This window comes from Dermochelys coriacea, chromosome 4, assembly GCF_009764565.3.
Source record: "Dermochelys coriacea isolate rDerCor1 chromosome 4, rDerCor1.pri.v4, whole genome shotgun sequence".
Lineage (NCBI taxonomy): Eukaryota > Metazoa > Chordata > Testudines > Dermochelyidae > Dermochelys > Dermochelys coriacea.
Window position 1 is genome coordinate 41,457,127 of NC_050071.1, and position 19,550 is coordinate 41,476,676.

At 38.6% G+C, this 19,550-nt stretch overlaps 1 protein-coding gene across 1 annotated transcript in view; it reads right to left on the minus strand.

Annotated features, from left to right (window-relative positions):
• The window catches only part of TNIP3 (TNFAIP3 interacting protein 3), a 116,673-nt gene that overhangs the window by 61,397 nt on the left and 35,726 nt on the right, over positions 1 to 19,550 (minus strand). The window contains exon 2 of the mRNA XM_043513266.1: positions 7,270 to 7,355. Within this exon, the coding sequence (XP_043369201.1) occupies positions 7,270 to 7,355 (86 nt within the window). The remainder of the gene's footprint in view (positions 1 to 7,269; positions 7,356 to 19,550) is intronic.

Genomic DNA, 19,550 nt, shown 5'->3' on the forward strand with positions numbered 1-19,550 from the left:
TTCTGAGACTTCCCACTAAGTGCCTTATTGCTCCAGTGATATCAGACATCTGTCATCTTGAAAACGGACTAAGACCACCATTTATTTCATATAGGATAGTGAACATCCACAGATGCTAACTTCCAATCATGATTGATCCTAGGTGGCCTAGAAGTGAAAAGTTCTTATGCTCCATAACCCTGACCCATCTGATTTTCCATGATAAACAAGAAAGCACACAGAGCATCAATGGGATATTTACATTAATTAGGTTGCCAGCTCTATCTTGAGATAATACATCCCTCAGCATCATCTCAAATACAACCTAGGCATCAGATAAACTTAATGTTGAGATTTAGTTATGCACAGTGCTAGACCAATATTGCTCTTTTATAGAAACAGTGACCAATTTTCATACTGTAATATCTTATGACTTGGAATGGCCCAATGCTACTCTAATGTGGTGCTGCTTCAGAGGTTTAATTATACATGTATAACCTCAGAGGTTTTGTGTGTGTACTACACACCCAACATAAGAATATCTAGCTCTTACATAGTGCTTTTCATCAGTAGATCCCAAAGCACTGCAAAGAAGGTGGGTATCATTACCCCCATTTTAACAGATGGGGGAAACTGGGGCACAGAAAGGTGAAATGACTGTCAGGACTCTGGTCCTTCGAAAAGGTTGTGAGAGGTAGAATACATAAAGTCCTATGATAAACACCCACCACTCTGTCACAGCCCGCAAATTCTATACTGGCCCACGGGGCTACCCAGATCCTGCTGTAAAGAAGAGTTGAGAGAATAATTCATTTTTCAGTTTGGAGGCTGAACAAGAAAATACAACAAAAAAAGATCGGTTTTGGTTTGAAGCAAAATTGAGTATTTTCCATTTTCCTCTCACCAAAATGGAAAAAAAAAAGAAAAAGAAAAGACATTTCTTAACTTTTTCCAGCTGTACTGTGAAGGGGGCGAGTCTATGTACATCCCAGAGACAGTATGGGGCTTAGGGAACCATCAGGATGAAGAGAGCTCAATCAATCTCCCCTCCCACCTGCATAAGGGAAAGACTTTGAATTGTGCCTAGCATTTTAAATGCTTTTTTATTGTGGAAATAAATAATAATAAAAACTAATCTCACACACACACGCACGTACAAACATGGAAAAGAAGTTAGCCATTGATCCAGAGCTGTACCAGGTTGAGGATAAAAACTTCATTCGCATCTTACATCTAAAAAGAATACATTTGAGAACTTAAAGCTAGCTATCAGAGTAATTCTGACTCAGCCATATCATCCTTAATATCAAGAAAACTGCTTGTGTCTCTACTTTCACTGCTGCATATAGCCACGTCATTTGCTCTTTTCAATTCTAATGGTTAACTACATGCCTGGATAAAGATCGTATCACTTTCTCCCATATGCTCATGTATGGTCAAGTTGTAAAAATGTCAACTGCAGATAGGTTTCTTCAAAAAATTATTTTCACATTTTTCTCTAAGCACTTGGCTTTAACACCCAAACTGTTAAGAAACTATAGGGTTAAATGGCCCTTTGATGCTATTTATTTACATATTGTTGCCTAATCTTTGCCAATTTTTCCAATTAAATTATGTTGTTCTAACTGGGAGACAGAATGTAATGACATCCAGTCCCTCTTTTCTTTTATAAACAGCTGTGCAAATCAATGAGCCAGAATTACTTTGGTTACACAGTACATTGCTTCCTCTTTATATGGTTATTCTGGAGTGACACTACTGTATCCAATAAAGCAAGCTGAATTTTATAAAGAGAGAGTTCTGGACATAAACAACTGGAAAGTTAGTGTGAAATCACCTTGTGGCAGGATTGGGGCTACTGGGCAAATCCTGTGCCTGTGAGGAAAGCCAGAATGCACATACAAGTCTGGAAACTCTGTAACTAGCAGTAAAGTCTCAAGGACAACTTCACAACCAAGCTTCTGCTGGACATTGGAAGGAAACAGAGACTGGGGGCAGGTCATCTATAATTGAAAATGGTCATAGCTCCATTGAAGTCTGGGATTATGTGATTATGAGATGGGAGGGCACACTGCTTCTTCCTCTTGGCCATCCTGGCACATCATTTGCCAGCTCTTGGCTCCCTATAGGTGGTTTTCTATGTAAGTGGAATATGGGACTCAGAGAAATTAGCATAGTCACAGGTCTTTGGGGGCTGTTCTCTATGTTTCTCAGTGCATTAACTCTCTCTAAATGATTAATTAAATCTCTAATGCACATGACGCTATTCAGTGTAATTTTAACATGTCAACCGTGCTTGTGTCATAGGTATGATTACTGAAACTATGAAATACACCATAAGCAATTGTAAACAAGAGGCTTTATAGAGAGGATTTACAGCCAGATTCCAGCACCACAGAGTCATATTCTGAGTGGAAATGAATCCAAGAGTCTAGGGGTTAAATCACATGCTTCTTCCCCATGGGTGGCCATTTTGGACATGAGAATCCTGCTTGGCTACATTTGCTGTGGAGGAAAGAGCCATATAAAGAAACAGATTTATGTATTGTACTAGGGATGGATGAACTGTCTCAGATAAAATGAAAACCGCCACATACCAAAAGAAACCATTTTATATATTTGAAAAGGTTAGTTAACATTTCCCCCTATTATTTATCACTCTATGTGCCTCAGTGCTTCCTTCCCTTATGGAAATGCCTATAGAATTTGAGAGAGAATAGGATCTTTCTCCAGAAATTTTAACCCTATCTGCAGCAGGAATAAATTTGTAGCAGTGATTAAATGCTACATGTTGTTTAACAAAATATATACAAAAGCAATATCCTCTATTTAATTCTGTAGAAGAAACTATATTATTCTCTTAAATTCCATAGGATTCTACAGGAATTTGATATAATACTGTTTAATTTCTATAAAACCTTTGATTTCACTCTCTGATATTAAGACCTTTGTATTACAGGTTGATCCAACCAAGACCAGACGTGAAACTGACAAAATACCAGGACAAAGTCTTTACATGGGGAATTTCCAACCCACTTGGAAGCAGGAAGAACTAGGAATCTTGCAAGAAAACCTGTTTTTGCATGAATTTCCAGTCTAATTTTGCATCCTTAAGAGGTTCTGATAGTTTTAATTAATACCAGTGGCCAGATCCTGAGCTGTGCAGCTCCTCTAGAGTGCAGCTCCAGTGAAGTCAATGAAGCTGTACAAGATTACAGCACATGGGTATTTGGCCCTCATGAGATTCTTGGTTGATTATCGGAGTTGAATTTTTGAACTTCAATTCCACTAATTCACGTCTGTTCTACCATACATATGTCTATGCAATACACTCTATTACACATACATAATCAGCCTATCTATAGTTTGACATAAAAAAACCCCTTTTTCACCCCCAATATTTTTCATTTGAAAAGAATGAATATTGTAAATGACTTCTAACATAATTCACTTTTCTTCATTAAGCTTTGCAAATTCAGATGTACAAAGAAAAACAATAGAAATTTACCAAAGTTGTTTTGAAAACATTGCTGGAAGATCCAGCCTAAATTCACAGAAGTTAAGTAAGGTCCATTCAAAAATGAAATCAAAATAAATGCGGAGTCTTTCAACTTGGATGCCTAAGGTCTCTAGGAAAAATGTTTAGAAATAATTCTTTTTCCTTCTTGAGAAGAGGGCTTCACAGTGCAAAGTAGATGATGGGGGTTAAAATGTGTGTGTATTGAGACTAATAGAGAAATCATTTCAACTTTCGCTCTATATTGTTCCAGCCAAAACATCTGCCTGTCACTCCATAAATGTCGCTATATTTCTGTTCCCTTTATGACAAAGGAGTAGAGCTTTTAAGGTACATTTAATAGCCAGCAGCTGTTTGGCTGTCAAATGCCCCATCTGGAGAAGCAGTGTGCTGCTAACGTGAACAGAAACAATTGCTCTTTAATACTTTTGCTTAATTTTCAGAATTATACAAATCATAACAATGAGAGATGCATGTTCTTGATAGAAACACACTTGGTTTCTTGGAAAACAATCTAAAAAGATCCCAATAATTAACTGAAGCCACACCTATAATCCATTGCATTTTCCTAAATGATACATGAGTAAGCCTATCAGCCTGGTGTCATTTAGAAATATACAATATCACATACAGTCCTTACATTATCCTTATAGCATATGTGTGAAAGAAGAGGAAAAAAGAAGACTGCCAATACATGTCAAGTGCCAAGGGGCTTGGCCCCATTATATTCTGCTTTTCCCTTTTCTCAGGGTTCCTTTTCTCTTGAATCTCTGTAGTGATATATAGCTCCTGCTTACCTCTATATCATATCACCTGCAGAGAGGACAATAAAACGTCTCCTTTGTTTACTTGACATAGTTGCCTGAATAATGCAGAAAGAGCCTGATCCAACATTCCTGTTGAGCAAGAATGAGACTGGATCCAGTGAAGTCAATGGACTCACTAACCTCACTGGACTTTCGAACAGACAGTGCGAGAATTATGAATGCTACCCATATGGGAAAAAGTAAACAGAGCACTCACACAGAACCATGACTCAGCAATCTTTTATCTGCATGTTGATTACTGGTTGAAAGAGGGTCGACATTTTGCCATGCAAATCAATGATTACTCAGCTGACCGGAAAGCTCAACCAAATGGAACCCTCAAATAGTATGCAAGTTTTGGAATCGGCAAATTATGGTCTCCTTAAATATCCAAATGCAGAAAGCTAATGAGAGGGGAGGGGGCAGGAGACAGTGAAAATGGGAGTGAAACTGGAGACAGTAAAAGAGATATAGAAATTCAAAGCAGACCAAGAATTGCTTCCTTTTCAAACAAGTGTGGCACGATTGACCCATTTGCAGAAACCAATTTGCACCAGTAAAAAAGTAGTCTCTAGGATATCACAGCCACATGAGTAACTCCTAAACACTCTAATCCCAGTAAGGTAGCTGAAAACATAAGTGGAATAACCTGTCATTTTGCTAGGCATCTTTCTAGAAGATGTTGTATTCTCACTGCTGCGTGGGGCTGTGATGGCCCGAGAGAGAGAGCAAGCACGCACTCACACACATATATATGTATACACATTTCTATCAAAAGATAAACTTTGGTACTTGCATTTCAGCAGTCTTACCAGCCATCAGAAGAAGTATGGCTGAATATTTATAATTAATCCTGATGGGCAAGGAATGCACAAAGTGTGATATCTTCGTATATGCCACCCAAGCAGGAAGAATCAATGGAGAGAAATGAAATGGTTATGTGGGACAAGGAAAGGAGGAGTTCATACTACAATACAGTAAGAATATAAAATCGCTTTCTGATAGGCTAGAAATCTATGTTTGAAAGCACAAAAATAGCATTCTGAAATCCTCAAAAATGCTCAGACACTACCCAACTGCTCTTAAAATTGCCGCCTACTTGTGCTCAACTGTCTGAACATTTAAATTAATTGCATGCATAATTTTGAAAGCACCCAACTGGGAGTTGATAACTTTCTTTTTTCAACTTGATAATGCATTCTCTTGGCATTCTCTCTTTTTCTGAATTAACATAACAAATGTAAAAGGGACAATAAATATTCATTGTGTGTTTCTTATTTCATGTTAGGTCACTCCAAGACAATATTTAGATTTATTACCAGCTTTAACCCTTATTGGTGCCTTCTGAACAGTGCTCCAGCACCTCAGCTACTGTAAATTGGTGTAGCTCCATGGAAGTAAGTGATTATACTGTTTTACACCAACTAATGATCTAGCCCAAAATGTCTTGGTATGTTTTTCTCATATGAATCAGACAAGTTCAGATTTAGCCATCTCTAATATGAATAAAATACAACAAAGAGGAGACAATTTAGAGTTAGTCTAGGAAATTTAGAGTGGTTGGTAAAAGGAAGTCTGGCAATGCAATACAGTCTTTCACCTTATGCTACCAATTCAAATCCAGCTCAGTAGTGGCTGGTCAAGTTATTATACTTCAGTGCCTGCACAAGACAAGTTGGAATCTTGTTGGTCAGGAGTTCACATCACAGAACCACCACCACATACTGCCATTAACTGACTTCTTGTCTCAAAAGGGTGCCATCATCAGTATATGTCATGGAAACTGAACTCCTTTCAGATCCATAGAAGTAGTTCTTCCAGGTCACAGTTGAGCTACATTAGCAGGATTATATGGGCAAGCTTGGAATTTGGCTTTCCGTGCTGTAGCTACATTTTGGAAAAACAGCGAACTCCCATTTCCAGGGATATCCAACCCAGCAATTCACAAGGATTAAAGTCACTAAGGAGAAAAATGCCTTTTTTATTTTTTTTAAATCCCCTCAAAAATCCAACCAACAATTAGCTTTTAAATGTTGTCTCCTTTCATTCTTTCTCCGACAAAGATAGCACACTTGGTTCTTTTTAAAGCCACTTTTAATTTGTTAATCTCTAACTAGAGAGATACATTTGTCAAAAGTTTAACATGTTGATTAGGTATTACAGGATTCACTGGAACATGCAGCCTGGTTCTTTACGGCACTTTATAACTGTACTGGCAAATCAGGAACTTTAGGAGCTACTCTCACCCTGTTTTACACTGAGCAGCGTCAGATGGGGGAAGGGACGAGGGAAATACTTGAGTCCAACCTACACTATAAGCTCTACCAGTAGTAGAGCTGCAATGGCAGTCAGTTATGAATCTTTCCCTCTAGTGTGAGCAAGGTCTATATGTATCCTCAGTAATTTAATAACTATAGGGTTGGATATCCCTGGAAATGGGAGTTCGCTGTTTATCCAAAATGTAGCTACAGCACGGAAAGCCAAATTCCAAGCTTGCCCATATAATCCTGTTAACGTAGCTCAACTGTGACCTGGAAGAACTACTTCTATGGATCTGAAAGGAGTTCAGTTTCCACGGCATATACTGATGATGGCACCCTTTTGAGACAAGAAGTCAGTTAATGGCAGTATGTGGTGGTGGTTCTGTGATGTGAACTCCTGACCAACAAGATTCCAACTTGTCTTGTGCAGGCACTGAAGTATAATAACTATTTCTGTTGATCAAATTAGCAGATATGGTTTTTCAGAGGGATGGCTGGAAGTTAGGAATGAGAGCTATGGAGAAGGATAAATTCCAATTTTGAGGAACACGGATTGGCATACAAAATTTTGATTGAACCACAAGAGAAAGAGTGATGTTCAGTTCTATGGAATGGAAAGTGCTGTTTATAAGTAAGTTTTCAGTATTTACAGAATGTGTCTGATGCCTTAAAAAGGAGAGATTTTCTGTGATGAATTAATTAATACCTTTCATTCTCAGCAGATTCATTGGTGCATAGCTCTAGAGCATTCTCTGCATCTTCCTTCTTCTTTTTGAGCAGTCCACAATGAATCTGTCAGAAATGGAAGGAAAAAAGTTACACCGAGGAAAAGAACAGTTTGAGCGGGGACCAGGCCTTTTTGATGCCCCCTCCCATAAATAGCACCAGATTTGGTGGTGAGAGAGGGCAGTAGCAGAGCTCCGGCAATCCCAGGCCTCCCTCAAGGATCCAAATATTATCTCATGGGTTTAGAGCTGAGTCCAAGCACAAAGCAGTGTTTGTGCCCAGAGCAGGAGAACTGAATTTGACACACTGAAGATATATTTGGAGATTATTTGTATTCTTTAATAAGACAAGTGGAAGTAATTTAGAACATCAAACTGCTATGACCTAAATTATCCATTAAGGGTCTCTAGAAATGCAGTAATGTTTGACAGAGTTACTCTAAAAAAGTACTACAGAAGTTTACACAGAATGACAGTCTATAGGTTTATTGAACCATTCTACAGAATTCTGTTTCAGGACTAGAAATCCCTAGTAAATTCCATAGCATAGTTCAAACACTATTTTCTATTATATTCTATAGGAATTGTTCCTTGCGACAGAACTCTGAATGCAGGATGGTGGCAGGAGTGGAAGAGTGGCTTGTGAGAGATTCTTTCTGAAGGACCAAGTCTGCTCCCCTCAGGCTTCTAAATGAATAGGGGTTGCATGCCTGGGCAAGGTGGCTGAGAGGAGGGGGGTTGGGCAATCACAGGATAGAGAGAGTCAACAGTTCCTGCCTTCACTGGTGCTGAACAAGTGCAGTTGCAACAGGAGATGTGTAGGAGATGCAAGGATGGGGCAGCCTCCTTATACTCTTCCCTTCCCCTGTATATGGGTCAGCCCTGTGTCTGTGTCACATATGGCCCTGCGTCTCCAATGTGCAAAAGCAGAAAAGAAGAAACTAAATGGAGTGGAACCCAAGAAAAACCTTCTCAAGCAAATTTTCCATCGAGAACAACCACTTCTACTACCGGGGGAAGGGGGGGATTACATTTAAATAGATCCAGCCAAAGAACTAAAAAAACCTCAAAAAACATACATTTATTAAGTCTCACAACACCCATATGAAGTATTATTCCCATTACACACATGGGGAAACTGAGACACTGAACTGTTAAGAGCCTAATCCCATGCCCATTGAAATTCATGATATTCTTTCTATTGATGGCATTGTGTGTTGGCTCAGGTTCCATGCCCTGTGGGGAGTCACTGGTTCATTCACGAATGAAACCCAGAAATCCTCATTCTCACTACTTTGATCTAATTACTGGAGAACAATTGCATTACTGTAATTAGAAAAGAAGTACTTGTGGCACCTTAGAGACTAACAAATTTATTAGAGCATAAGCTTTCGTGAGCTACAGCTCACTTCATCGGATGCATTTGGTGGAAAAAACAGAGGAGAGATTTATATACACACACACAGAGAACATGAAACAATGGGTTTATCATACACACTGTAAGGAGAGTGATCACTTAAGATAAGCCATCACCAACAGCAGGGGGGGGAAGGAGGAAAACCTTTCATGGTGACAAGCAGGTAGGCTAATTCCAGCAGTTTACAAGAATATCAGAGGAACAGTGGGGGGTGGGGTGGGAGGGAGAAATACCATGGGGAAATAGTTTTACTTTGTGTAATGACTCATCCATTCCCAGTCTCTATTCAAGCCTAAGTTAATTGTATCCAGTTTGCAAATTAATTCCAATTCAGCAGTCTCTCCTTGGAGTCTGTTTTTGAAGCTTTTTTGTTGAAGTATAGCCACTCTTAGGTCTGTGATCGAGTGACCAGAGAGATTGAAGTGTTCTCCAACTGGTTTTTGAATGTTATAATTCTTGACGTCTGATTTGTGTCCATTCATTCTTTTACGTAGAGACTGTCCAGTTTGGCCAATGTACATGGCAGAGGGGCATTGCTGGCACATGATGGCATATATCACATTGGTAGATGCGCAGGTGAACGAGCCTCTGATAGTGTGGCTGATGTGATTAGGCCCTATGATGGTATCCCCTGAATAGATATGTGGACAGAGTTGGCAACGGGCTTTGTTGCAAGGATAGGTTCCTGGGTTAGTGGTTCTGTTGTGTGGTGTGTGGTTGCTGGTGAGTATTTGCTTCAGATTGGGGGGCTGTCTGTAAGCAAGGACTGGTCTGTCTCCCAAGATCTGAGAGAGCGATGGCTCGTCCTTCAGGATAGGTTGTAGATCCTTGATGATGCGTTGGAGGGGTTTTAGTTGGGGGCTGAAGGTGATGGCTAGTGGCGTTCTGTTGTTTTCTTTGTTGGGCCTGTCCTGTAGTAGGTGACTTCTGGGTACTCTTCTGGCTCTGTCAATCTGTTTCTTCACTTCAGCAGGTGGGTATTGTAGTTGTAGGAATGCATGATAGAGATCTTGTAGGTGTTTGTCTCTGTCTGAGGGGTTGGAGCAAATGCGGTTATATCGTAGCGCTTGGCTGTAGACAATGGATCGAGTGGTATGATCTGGATGAAAGCTAGAGGCATGTAGGTAGGAATAGCGGTCAGTAGGTTTCCGATATAGGGTGGTGTTTATGTGACCATCGCTTATTAGCACCGTAGTGTCCAGGAAGTGGATCTCTTGTGTGGACTGGTCCAGGCTGAGGTTGATGGTGGGATGGAAATTGTTGAAATCATGGTGGAATTCCTCAAGAGCTTCTTTTCCATGGGTCCAGATGATGAAGATGTCATCAATGTAGCGCAAGTAGAGTAGGGGCATTAGGGGACGAGAGCTGAGGAAGCGTTGTTCTAAGTCAGCCATAAAAATGTTGGCATACTGTGGGGCCATGCGGGTACCCATCGCAGTGCCTATTTAAAACTATTTCCCCATGGTATTTCTCCCTCCCACCCCACCCCCCACTGTTCCTCTGATATTCTTGTAAACTGCTGGAATTAGCCTACCTGCTTGTCACCATGAAAGGTTTTCCTCCTTCCCCCCCCTGCTGTTGGTGATGGCTTATCTTAAGTGATCACTCTCCTTACAGTGTGTATGATAAACCCATTGTTTCATGTTCTCTGTGTGTGTGTATATAAATCTCTCCTCTGTTTTTTCCACCAAATGCATCCGATGAAGTGAGCTGTAGCTCACGAAAGCTTATGCTCTAATAAATTTGTTAGTCTCTAAGGTGCCACAAGTACTTCTTTTCTTTTTGCGAATACAGACTAACACGGCTGCTACTCTGATTACTGTAATTGTTGCTTTTAGAACACTAGTTTTATCTCCACCTACCTATTGTGACTTATGTGATTTCAGAATATCAAATGGAAGGATAACAGTGTGAACACTGAAATAAAGTGGGAAGTCATGACGACCAAAGAAAGATTGTTAGAAATCAAATGAGTTTTCAATTAGCAGTCACTATATGCATTAGTAACATCAACAAACTCAAACCACAGCAAAACATTTAATAGACACCTGTGCACACAAAAATCTTAAAATAAAAAGGTAAGATTTGAGGTGTTCGGCTTTTTTTCCCCCTTAAATTCCCATATCCTCAGGCACTTCACACATTTTAAATGCATCTGGTAATCACTAATTACAAGGATCCCATTAGAAAAGAATGGCAATTCGGTTTCAGGTAAAACTTGATTCCAGCTTTCCTGAGTTTTACAAATGTCTTTAATTGTAACAAAAATGTGTTGAAATGCTTAAAGTTGTAATAGTTTGACTTCAATGGGAGGAGTGGGTGCTCAGTATCTCTGAAAATTAGGCAACTTACGTAGGTGCCTGAATTTAGGTTAAGGAGCCTAATTTTAGATATCAAGATTGAAAATTTGGACCCAGATGTAACAAAAATCCATGAAATTAAAGAAACTGGCCTTAGTTGTTCAAGGAAAGAAAATCCAGAGTTCAGATTGCCACTCCACCTCTAATTCATCCTATTGGACCTAGGTACGGCATGTTGATCTGAGACTACTGCAATGTTATATATTATGGCATGTATCAAAATATCTAGACATAATGAGCCAAATGTAGATGGTACATGTTAAATTCATTCAACCTCATTACATTTACTTATTGATGTGTAAAGGAGTCAAAGTGGATGTACTCTAGATACTGAGGAACTGGGAAATAAAGTTTGACACCTTTTTATACATGCCCGTTAGTTGTTTCACAGACTCAGTGAGCCAAATTCAGAATGATGTGTATGAGAGAAATGTTATACATTACACATTGGTGAGTGCACTAAAGCCACACATGTTGAGGGCATTCTGGAAGGAGTAAATGTTAAATCAACTTCAACTCTTTGGTATAGGAGGATGTTGTAGAGAGTAGCTGCGGCAGCCTTATTTTTCAGATCTTCAGTTTCTGGATACAACAAGTGAGAAGCTATTTTAAGGCATCATTTCAAGGAAATTGCCACATTGGGTCTCATTCACACAAACAGCCCAACAGAGTGCTAAGTTCGAATCTAAATTATTAAGCCAATTATGACAAATATGTTTATAGTATTTGTGCACGTTACTAATATTTTTCTAGTAATAATTGATTTTTACAGCACAATATAATTTATTTACAGGGTTTTTTATTATTAATTGTGAAAATTAAACTTAAGATACTGGAGAAATCAGCTACTTTAAATTAAAAAAAGTCATGGAGTCTCTGAAGGATACGGGTTTGTAATGTTCAGGTAGAAAACTACTGAGAGTTACAGAAAGTGTCTGGCTATTTCCAGGGCTTTTAAAGACAGCAACAGAGTTACAATGATGAATTTGAAACATATTTATAAAGTGTATAGCCAGTTAAAAGAAAAAAATTCCCACAAATTAGCATTTTTCAATTTTTTCCAGAATTTCTCACATACAAAAAAAATCTGTTTTTCCAATAAATGACCAAAAATATTTCAGTTTTTGAAAGATGATTTCAGAAAAAAAAAAACAGTTTTTCTTCATTTTAATTATTGAAAAACCTAGAAAATTGACCAAACATGAGAATTTTTCTCAAAAGATTTCATTTTGGTTAAAGAGGCATTTTTCATTGAAAAGATACTGACAAAATTTGATCATCCTCTAATAAATTGTCATTCAGAAAGTTGAATGACACTAGCCAGCCCTGTATTCATCAAATTAAGAAGCCCAGAAAAGTTCTTAAATTGTTAGCAAGTTTCTATATTATGTAAATTAATTCCTGTGAAGTTTTCATTTTATTTCCTTCCGACAAAATACTGCCCTGCAACAATCCATAAAAAATGGTATTGTTTAGTGCCATAGTGGTAAAATCTAGAAATTGGATTAGGAATGTGCAGTTCAATTTTAGAAGATCAGAAATTTTAGCTCTTCCTTCTTACTCTTTCCTCTACCAAATTTCTATGTATGTGCATCTTTCTAATACAAATCCTGCATTTGTATGCATTTTCCCCTACTGCATACACATAAAAGTCACAAGAACAGAAACAGGTAATCATACAGAAATGAAAGCCACAGGGCTTTCAGGCTTATGGGAATAGAAGCTCTTTGTCTCTCTCTCTCTCTGTAGGTAAAATGAGAATTGTGTGGGGAAGGAATTTGCTGACAGATATAACTTGCATACAATTTAGAAGAGTTTCAAAAGGTGCTGAGAGCTATACCATTTGAGGTTTCCCCATATTCTAAACTCATATACTCCATTAAATGTGCTGCGTAACTATGGATATGTGAAAGAATGTGCATGTATGAGAATTCATGGCGGTTATTCAGTGGGGGGAGAGTGGGCCACCCTGATCTAGAATTTAGTAAGCACAAATTGCCTAGTGAGTTGGGATGAGACTGTATTTGTGAATGCAATTGGTGAGGCTTCTCCTGAGATGCCCAGTTTGGAGTGGGTGGGCTCTAACCAACAGGCAACTTGTTTATTCTTGTTTCTAAATCAATTTGGTTATGACCGTAGGTTACCAAGACTCCTGCACATGTTTGTGAGGGGAAAAATATTGAGGGGCCATTTTGATTTAAATGGACTTAGTTTGAGTACAGGTCTTGGTGGAGGCTCAAGGCAAACAAATGTGAACAAGGGACTCTGGATACCACACTGAATCTAGCCTAGCAGAAAAGTCTGATCCCCAGTAGAAAGGTTACAGAAATATAATGCTTGCAGTAAGTGTCGGTACTGGTAGCGATACAAGGGGTGATATGTCACATTATTAAGACAGGGAGGTTTTTTTCTTTTTTAAAGCAGATGTTTCCAGACTAATTTATTAATGCTGAAGTTAACATAAAATTCAGATTTAGACCCTAGATCAACGATACTCCAGCTTTTCCAAACTATATACCATGTGATGATAGAGATTCTCTCATAGGACACATTCTACCCAAACACCCTCAAACCATTTCTTTTCCCAAAAGTTTTATTCTGCAGATCACCAGAGGTTTACAGACTATAGCAGTTTGAGAGTCACTGTCTTAAACTATGTATTCTCATCATTAGACAGGTAGTTGTTATTGTAAAGATCAGGCAGCCCACCAAAAAAAGACAGAAGAAACTGTACTCTTCCTCTCAGTCACCTAGCTGTTTAACTCAGTTACAAAGTTAAGGAAGTTAATATGAAATTACCATCACGTTTCACCAACAAAACTGAGAAAAAGCACGGGGTAATAGAAGGGACATTGTGGCTTTTCTTAGGCAGAAAATATGTGAGTGAGTGAAACTTGAATATAAGGTTACCAAATTATGCAAAATATATTAACTCAGAAAGATGCTATTCAGTGTCACACATTTTTCAGCCTAGACACAGGTGTTAAACAACACAGATTCATATAATGATCAGATAAGAGAGACACACTTCTAAGTAGTATAGTACACATATTACAATACAGCCCCAAACTTAGTGGAACTCTTGTAGTCACGAATGCCATTGGTAAACAAGCCTGTAGGTCATGGTAAGTGTAAGTGGTGTGTGGGTGTTCTGCGGGAGGAGTTGGAGGAGAGGGAGGAAGTGATAGGCTGTTACTGTAAATGTGATCAAAATATAAAAGTAATAGAGTAGAGCGTATTGTGAGAAAAAAGTTCTAAGCTACACATACCGAAACTAATTGATGGGGAAATAAAGCCTTCAAGACTCTTTCCCCATCATGTTTCAGGGGAAGTCATATTTTAAAGACTAATACTTCAGTGATCTGTTTCCATCTAGAAAGTCATTTCCAGGTTTGGCTTTTCACCATAGTAATATTTCCACAAGTGTTTTACAAGACTAGCCTTGAACTACCCATTAGTGTTTGTCTGCTCTTACATCAGCCTCTCTTCACTGAAGACTCAGCATAGCCATTTAAATGCAGTAGAAAGATCACACCGAAATGCACACAAACTACCAAATCTTGGGACTCTTCTGGATCTGCTTTTGTTTCTTCCTGATCCAGTGCTCAAAATGCTATATTATGTAGAGTCCCTGATTAACATTTTAAAACTTGAGGTCAAGATTTTCAGAAGTGAATAGTGATTATAGACACCTGAACATTTTGTTACCCAACTTGATACATGTAAAAAGATATTTGATACACTTCCTGTATGGTTTCAGAGTTGCAGCCGTGTTAGTTTGTATCTGCAAAAAAGAAAAGGAGTACGTGTGGCACCTTAGAGACTAACAAATTTATTTGAGCATAAACTGAAGTGAGCTGTAGGTCATAAAAGCTTATGCTCAAATAAATTTGTTAGTCTCTAAGGTGCCACACGTACTTCTTTTCTTTTTTCTGTATGGTGTTAAGGTACTGGAATAAAATTTAACTGATCTCACGATTAATCTTATATAAAATATGATTCTTTATCATTTGTTATGGTAACAGTGCATTGAGAGATGTACAAGAAAAAACAAAACAAAATACAAAAATCCTGCCTTGAAGATCCTGCAATCACAGAACATTTGAATCTAAAAGTGAATAGATAAGCTGTTTAGAGAGACACAAACCTTTTCAACAGACCATGCAGAAAAGAAACCCACTTGTCGGACACCAGACAGAAGGTTAATTAAAGCCCCAACCCTGCAGTCCCCACTATGGAATAGTGTGGAAGGTTTATAGCACATCAGATGAGGAGCGGAAGCTGCGGTTTTATACTATACAAGTCCTTTGACTCTAATCCAGCAAAAGGAAATAGACTAATCCTCTCAATACTCGCACAGATACCCATTAGGGCAGTGCTTCTCAAGCTATCTGATGTGGGGGACTGGCATTTTTTTTTCCAATGTGCGCGCAGACCAGCAGCTGATGGCTCGCAGACCGGCATCAGTCTGCAGACCACCACTTTGAGTAGCACTGCACTAGTTTTTATAGGGACAGTCCTCGTATTTTATAGGGACAGTCCTCATATTTGGGGCTGTGCCTTGTATAGGTGCCTATTACATTGCACTCCCTGTCCCAATTTTTCACACGATTTCTGGGCATCCTAACCTACTGAAGGCACTGAGGTTTGGATGGACACAGGAGGCCACTGCACAGTTTTCTTTGTAGGATTGGGGCCTTTAAACCCAGTAGTAGGTTGTCTGGGAATGTTTAATAATGGAACTTAAAGCTTGCATTTATTCAGCATTTACTCTTAATACTGTTATATACTTTGTCCAGGTAGCGTTATGGATGTAACTATATTTTAATGTCAAAGAATCTCATTAGAAATAGACTATAATAAAGGGGGGGAAAACCAAACTGGAGTTTTTAGGCACATACATAATTTGTTTAAAATTGAATTAATTTAACTGATTTGTTTTTCAATTGTTTCACATCTGAGATCTCAAGAGTAGAGGTCGGTGAAACTATTCAGGGAAAACTTCTTCTGGCAGAAAAAATATAGTTTCAGGTTTACTGAAACATTTCATAAATTTGGGTCAAAATGACTTTTCATTAAAAAAATTAAACTAAAAAAACAAACAAAATGTGTTCAACTCAAATCACATTTATTTTCCACTTCTGCAGTTCTGTGGGGAAAAAAATAAAAAAATCATTTGAGGTTGATCTGAATTTTCTCTCCCACAACTCCCACACCCCACCAAAAAAAAAAAATCGGTTATTTTCCTGGCTCTCCTGGAGAGCCAAATTTAAACTTACAACAACTATTTCTAGATTGATTACAAACCCTCTTCCTCAGAAATAAACAAGGGGTTACAGCAGAAGTGTCACCAAATGTAAGCTCCAGGCCCACATAGGGATCTGCTCACACAGACCACAGTGCCCATGCAAAACTCCACTGAAGTCAGTGGGATTCCATATTTGGATGGAGCTTTGTATGAGTGAATCCTAATGCAGCACCGGGCCTTTAATTTGTGGGGTTAAAATGTGAGTCCAGTGCAAGAAGTATCAGCCCTATACTTTTGGTTTGACTGAAAAAAGGTACAAACCAGAGGAAAGCAACAAGTATCGCCAAGCTGTCCAATCCACTCTCAATGCCCCTCTGACAAAAGCATCCAGCCCTTTCCTTTCACCTTCAAACAAGTACCCCAACTTTTCATCTCTCTATAAAAATACAACAGTCACAGGAAACTTTTTTAAAAATCAGAAGCCAAAATAAAACAGAAGTCATAGATCCCTTTAAGTTAGAAAAATTACAACTATCCTCAAATTTTGATGAGTTCCCCCTTTCTCTGCAAATATTGCATGCATGTCTGCTAATAATCCTTCCCTGAGACCTGAGGAGACTCCCCAAATCAATCATTTTATCAGTCAATTTTATATATTGTAGAGAAATCCTCTCATGTGCTTAATAGTTTTACAAAAGCTCATTTGTTTACTGGAGCATGCTATGTTTTAATTAAGCCAATGCTGATGTGCAGATTTGGGGGCTGAGCCAGCAGCACTTTAAGCCCATGCATTCATGCTGTTTTTTATGAGGCTGGAACAATGTTCGAGCACATAATTTGGTTAACTTGTTTAATAAAGTTCAATAAATCTCTGAAAACATGCATACACACTCTATTTTAGGACTATACAAACTGTTCCTTTTTTGCAACCACAAACATTCCAGTTCTGGTGATGTTGCCTAAGAATTCTACTGGACTTTACTCTGAGCGTATTCTGTATTTCCAGTTGGATTAGTACTGTGAGAACAATCTTTCCAATGGCATTGCCAAGATAATTTATATTTAATATTCATTAGCCTGTAACAAACCGGTAGGGCTTTTTTTAGGGTGAGGTGGGGGGAAGGAGGAAGTAACTGTTTAGTGCTTTGTAAACTTCAGGTTATGCAATGAACAACTTGTGCTTTATTATTTATAAAGCACCACAAAGTCAATGGGCAGCATAGCTCTTTACAATGTCAGTAATAAAAGACAGACCGTGGAAAGGGAAAGAGAAGCAATGTAGAAGCAAGGTGGTCAGTCAAGTTTGGTATACGCCTTTTTAGCACAAGGTGATTTTACTTTTGCAAATTATAAGGAGAGTTACATTAAAAGAGCCATGATGTGACTGGAGAGAGCAGAAATGGGAAGTGGTTGGTGGAATGCTAGTCAAAATAGAGCAAGTTTTTAGAGGGGACTTGGAGCCCATTGACTGCAAGGGGTTTTGGAGCAGAATCTTGGGGCATAAGCAGTTTGTTCAGCACATGAGGGGAAAGGAGGTTGTTCCAGGTATAGGGACTGGAAGGGAGGCAAGTAAAACAAAAAACAAAATACACACACTGGATTTGGGAGAGGAGAAAAAAGGTGGGCATATTTGAGATAAGCTTAGCACAGATCCTATTGCATGGCTGCAGGGAGGATTTTAAATCCAATTTTAAATCTCTCTCAACTAGATTGAAAACAGTTACTTTCCATACAAGTATATATAGGAATATAAACAGACACACCAGGATTATATATGTTGTTTGACCATTGTTGCTAAAGATTTGAATTCTGTCAGAACCAAGCTGCATACTAATCAGGACCCCAGGGTGCAGCCAGGTCTGGGAATAAGAGAAAGGATGACCTTTGAGGAATGTCTGCCACCCACTGCATCTAGCCTGTTTGCTTGTTAACCCTCACAGGTGTCTTGGTGCCTATTACTTAATTTTAACGACATGGTGCTAGTTGGGTCTGGAGTTCCTACCGTTAACCCTAATGCAAAAAGCATTTTCACCTCACATCAGGAAATACTAGTTCTCAGAGTCAATGGGGGTAATATTACAAATACTGTAGCACTTAAATTGTATTAACTGGGGCAACCTAACAATTTAATCAAATTAGTAGTTATCCAAAAGAAAAACAGTCAGAAAAAGCATTTGGTGGATTATTTCCTTTCCCCCCTACACAGTGTAACTCAACATTACTCACAGCTGATTGTGTTTATACTACTAACACTGTATGTATCACTGTGAATTAAAGACATTATGGCTTTGAAATGTTCCCATATTCAGAGGTGAAGTGTACATAACCTGACTGTACATTTCTTACCACCACCAGACATAACATCTTTAAATAAGATGAATTCAACATTATCACTGCACTGAAATAATGAGCCCCAAAGTCCTGATACATCCTCAAATGCCATAAACTCCAGCAGACAAGGATAAAAAGCCCCACTTGATAGTAATGGTAGACCATAGTTAAACACAAGAACATGGTTTCTGCTCCTGTTAAAGTCAATGAACTTTTACCATTGAATCCAAAGGGGCCAGAAGCATGAGCACCATCCAGCTCATTTACTTCAATAAGAGTTTTACCCTGTTAAGGAGTAATATGATGGGACCCAGAATGGATACATTATACAGATTGTGGCATCTTATATTGCTGGATATTGCATAAATGCTTTAGCTGGCAATTCACCTAACTATATCTTTTTGCTATGCAGCCCTGTGTGGAGAAAGGTGATCTGCAAATTACTAAGAAACGAAAAAGTTATAAATTTTCTTGAAAGTTTTAAATACAAAGTGAGAATTTTGGGGTGGGGGAGGGGAAGGAAAGGAAATGGGATAAATCTGGGTGATTTCTTTTGGAGGCTAGACATGTATACGATTAAAAATAAAGCACTGATTACTCACCATTTTTTATGCGAGTTGCCTCTGGGTGCTGCTAAGTTAGAATGCTATAGTCTCAAAGGCTCAAGAATACTCTCTGAACCAAATGATAAGTAAGTGGTTTGGAGACACATATATATCTCAACATTTTATCCACCCATGCTCAGGGAAACCCCTTTCTTAAAGTCATTCTCCCACTGAGAACATATTAATCTCTCTCATATAAATACAACCCACGTAGATCTACTTGAAAGCAGTGCTGATGAAAGACCACAGAGGATTCCCTCGTTCTTCAGGGTACCATGGAACAGTGACACAATAATACACC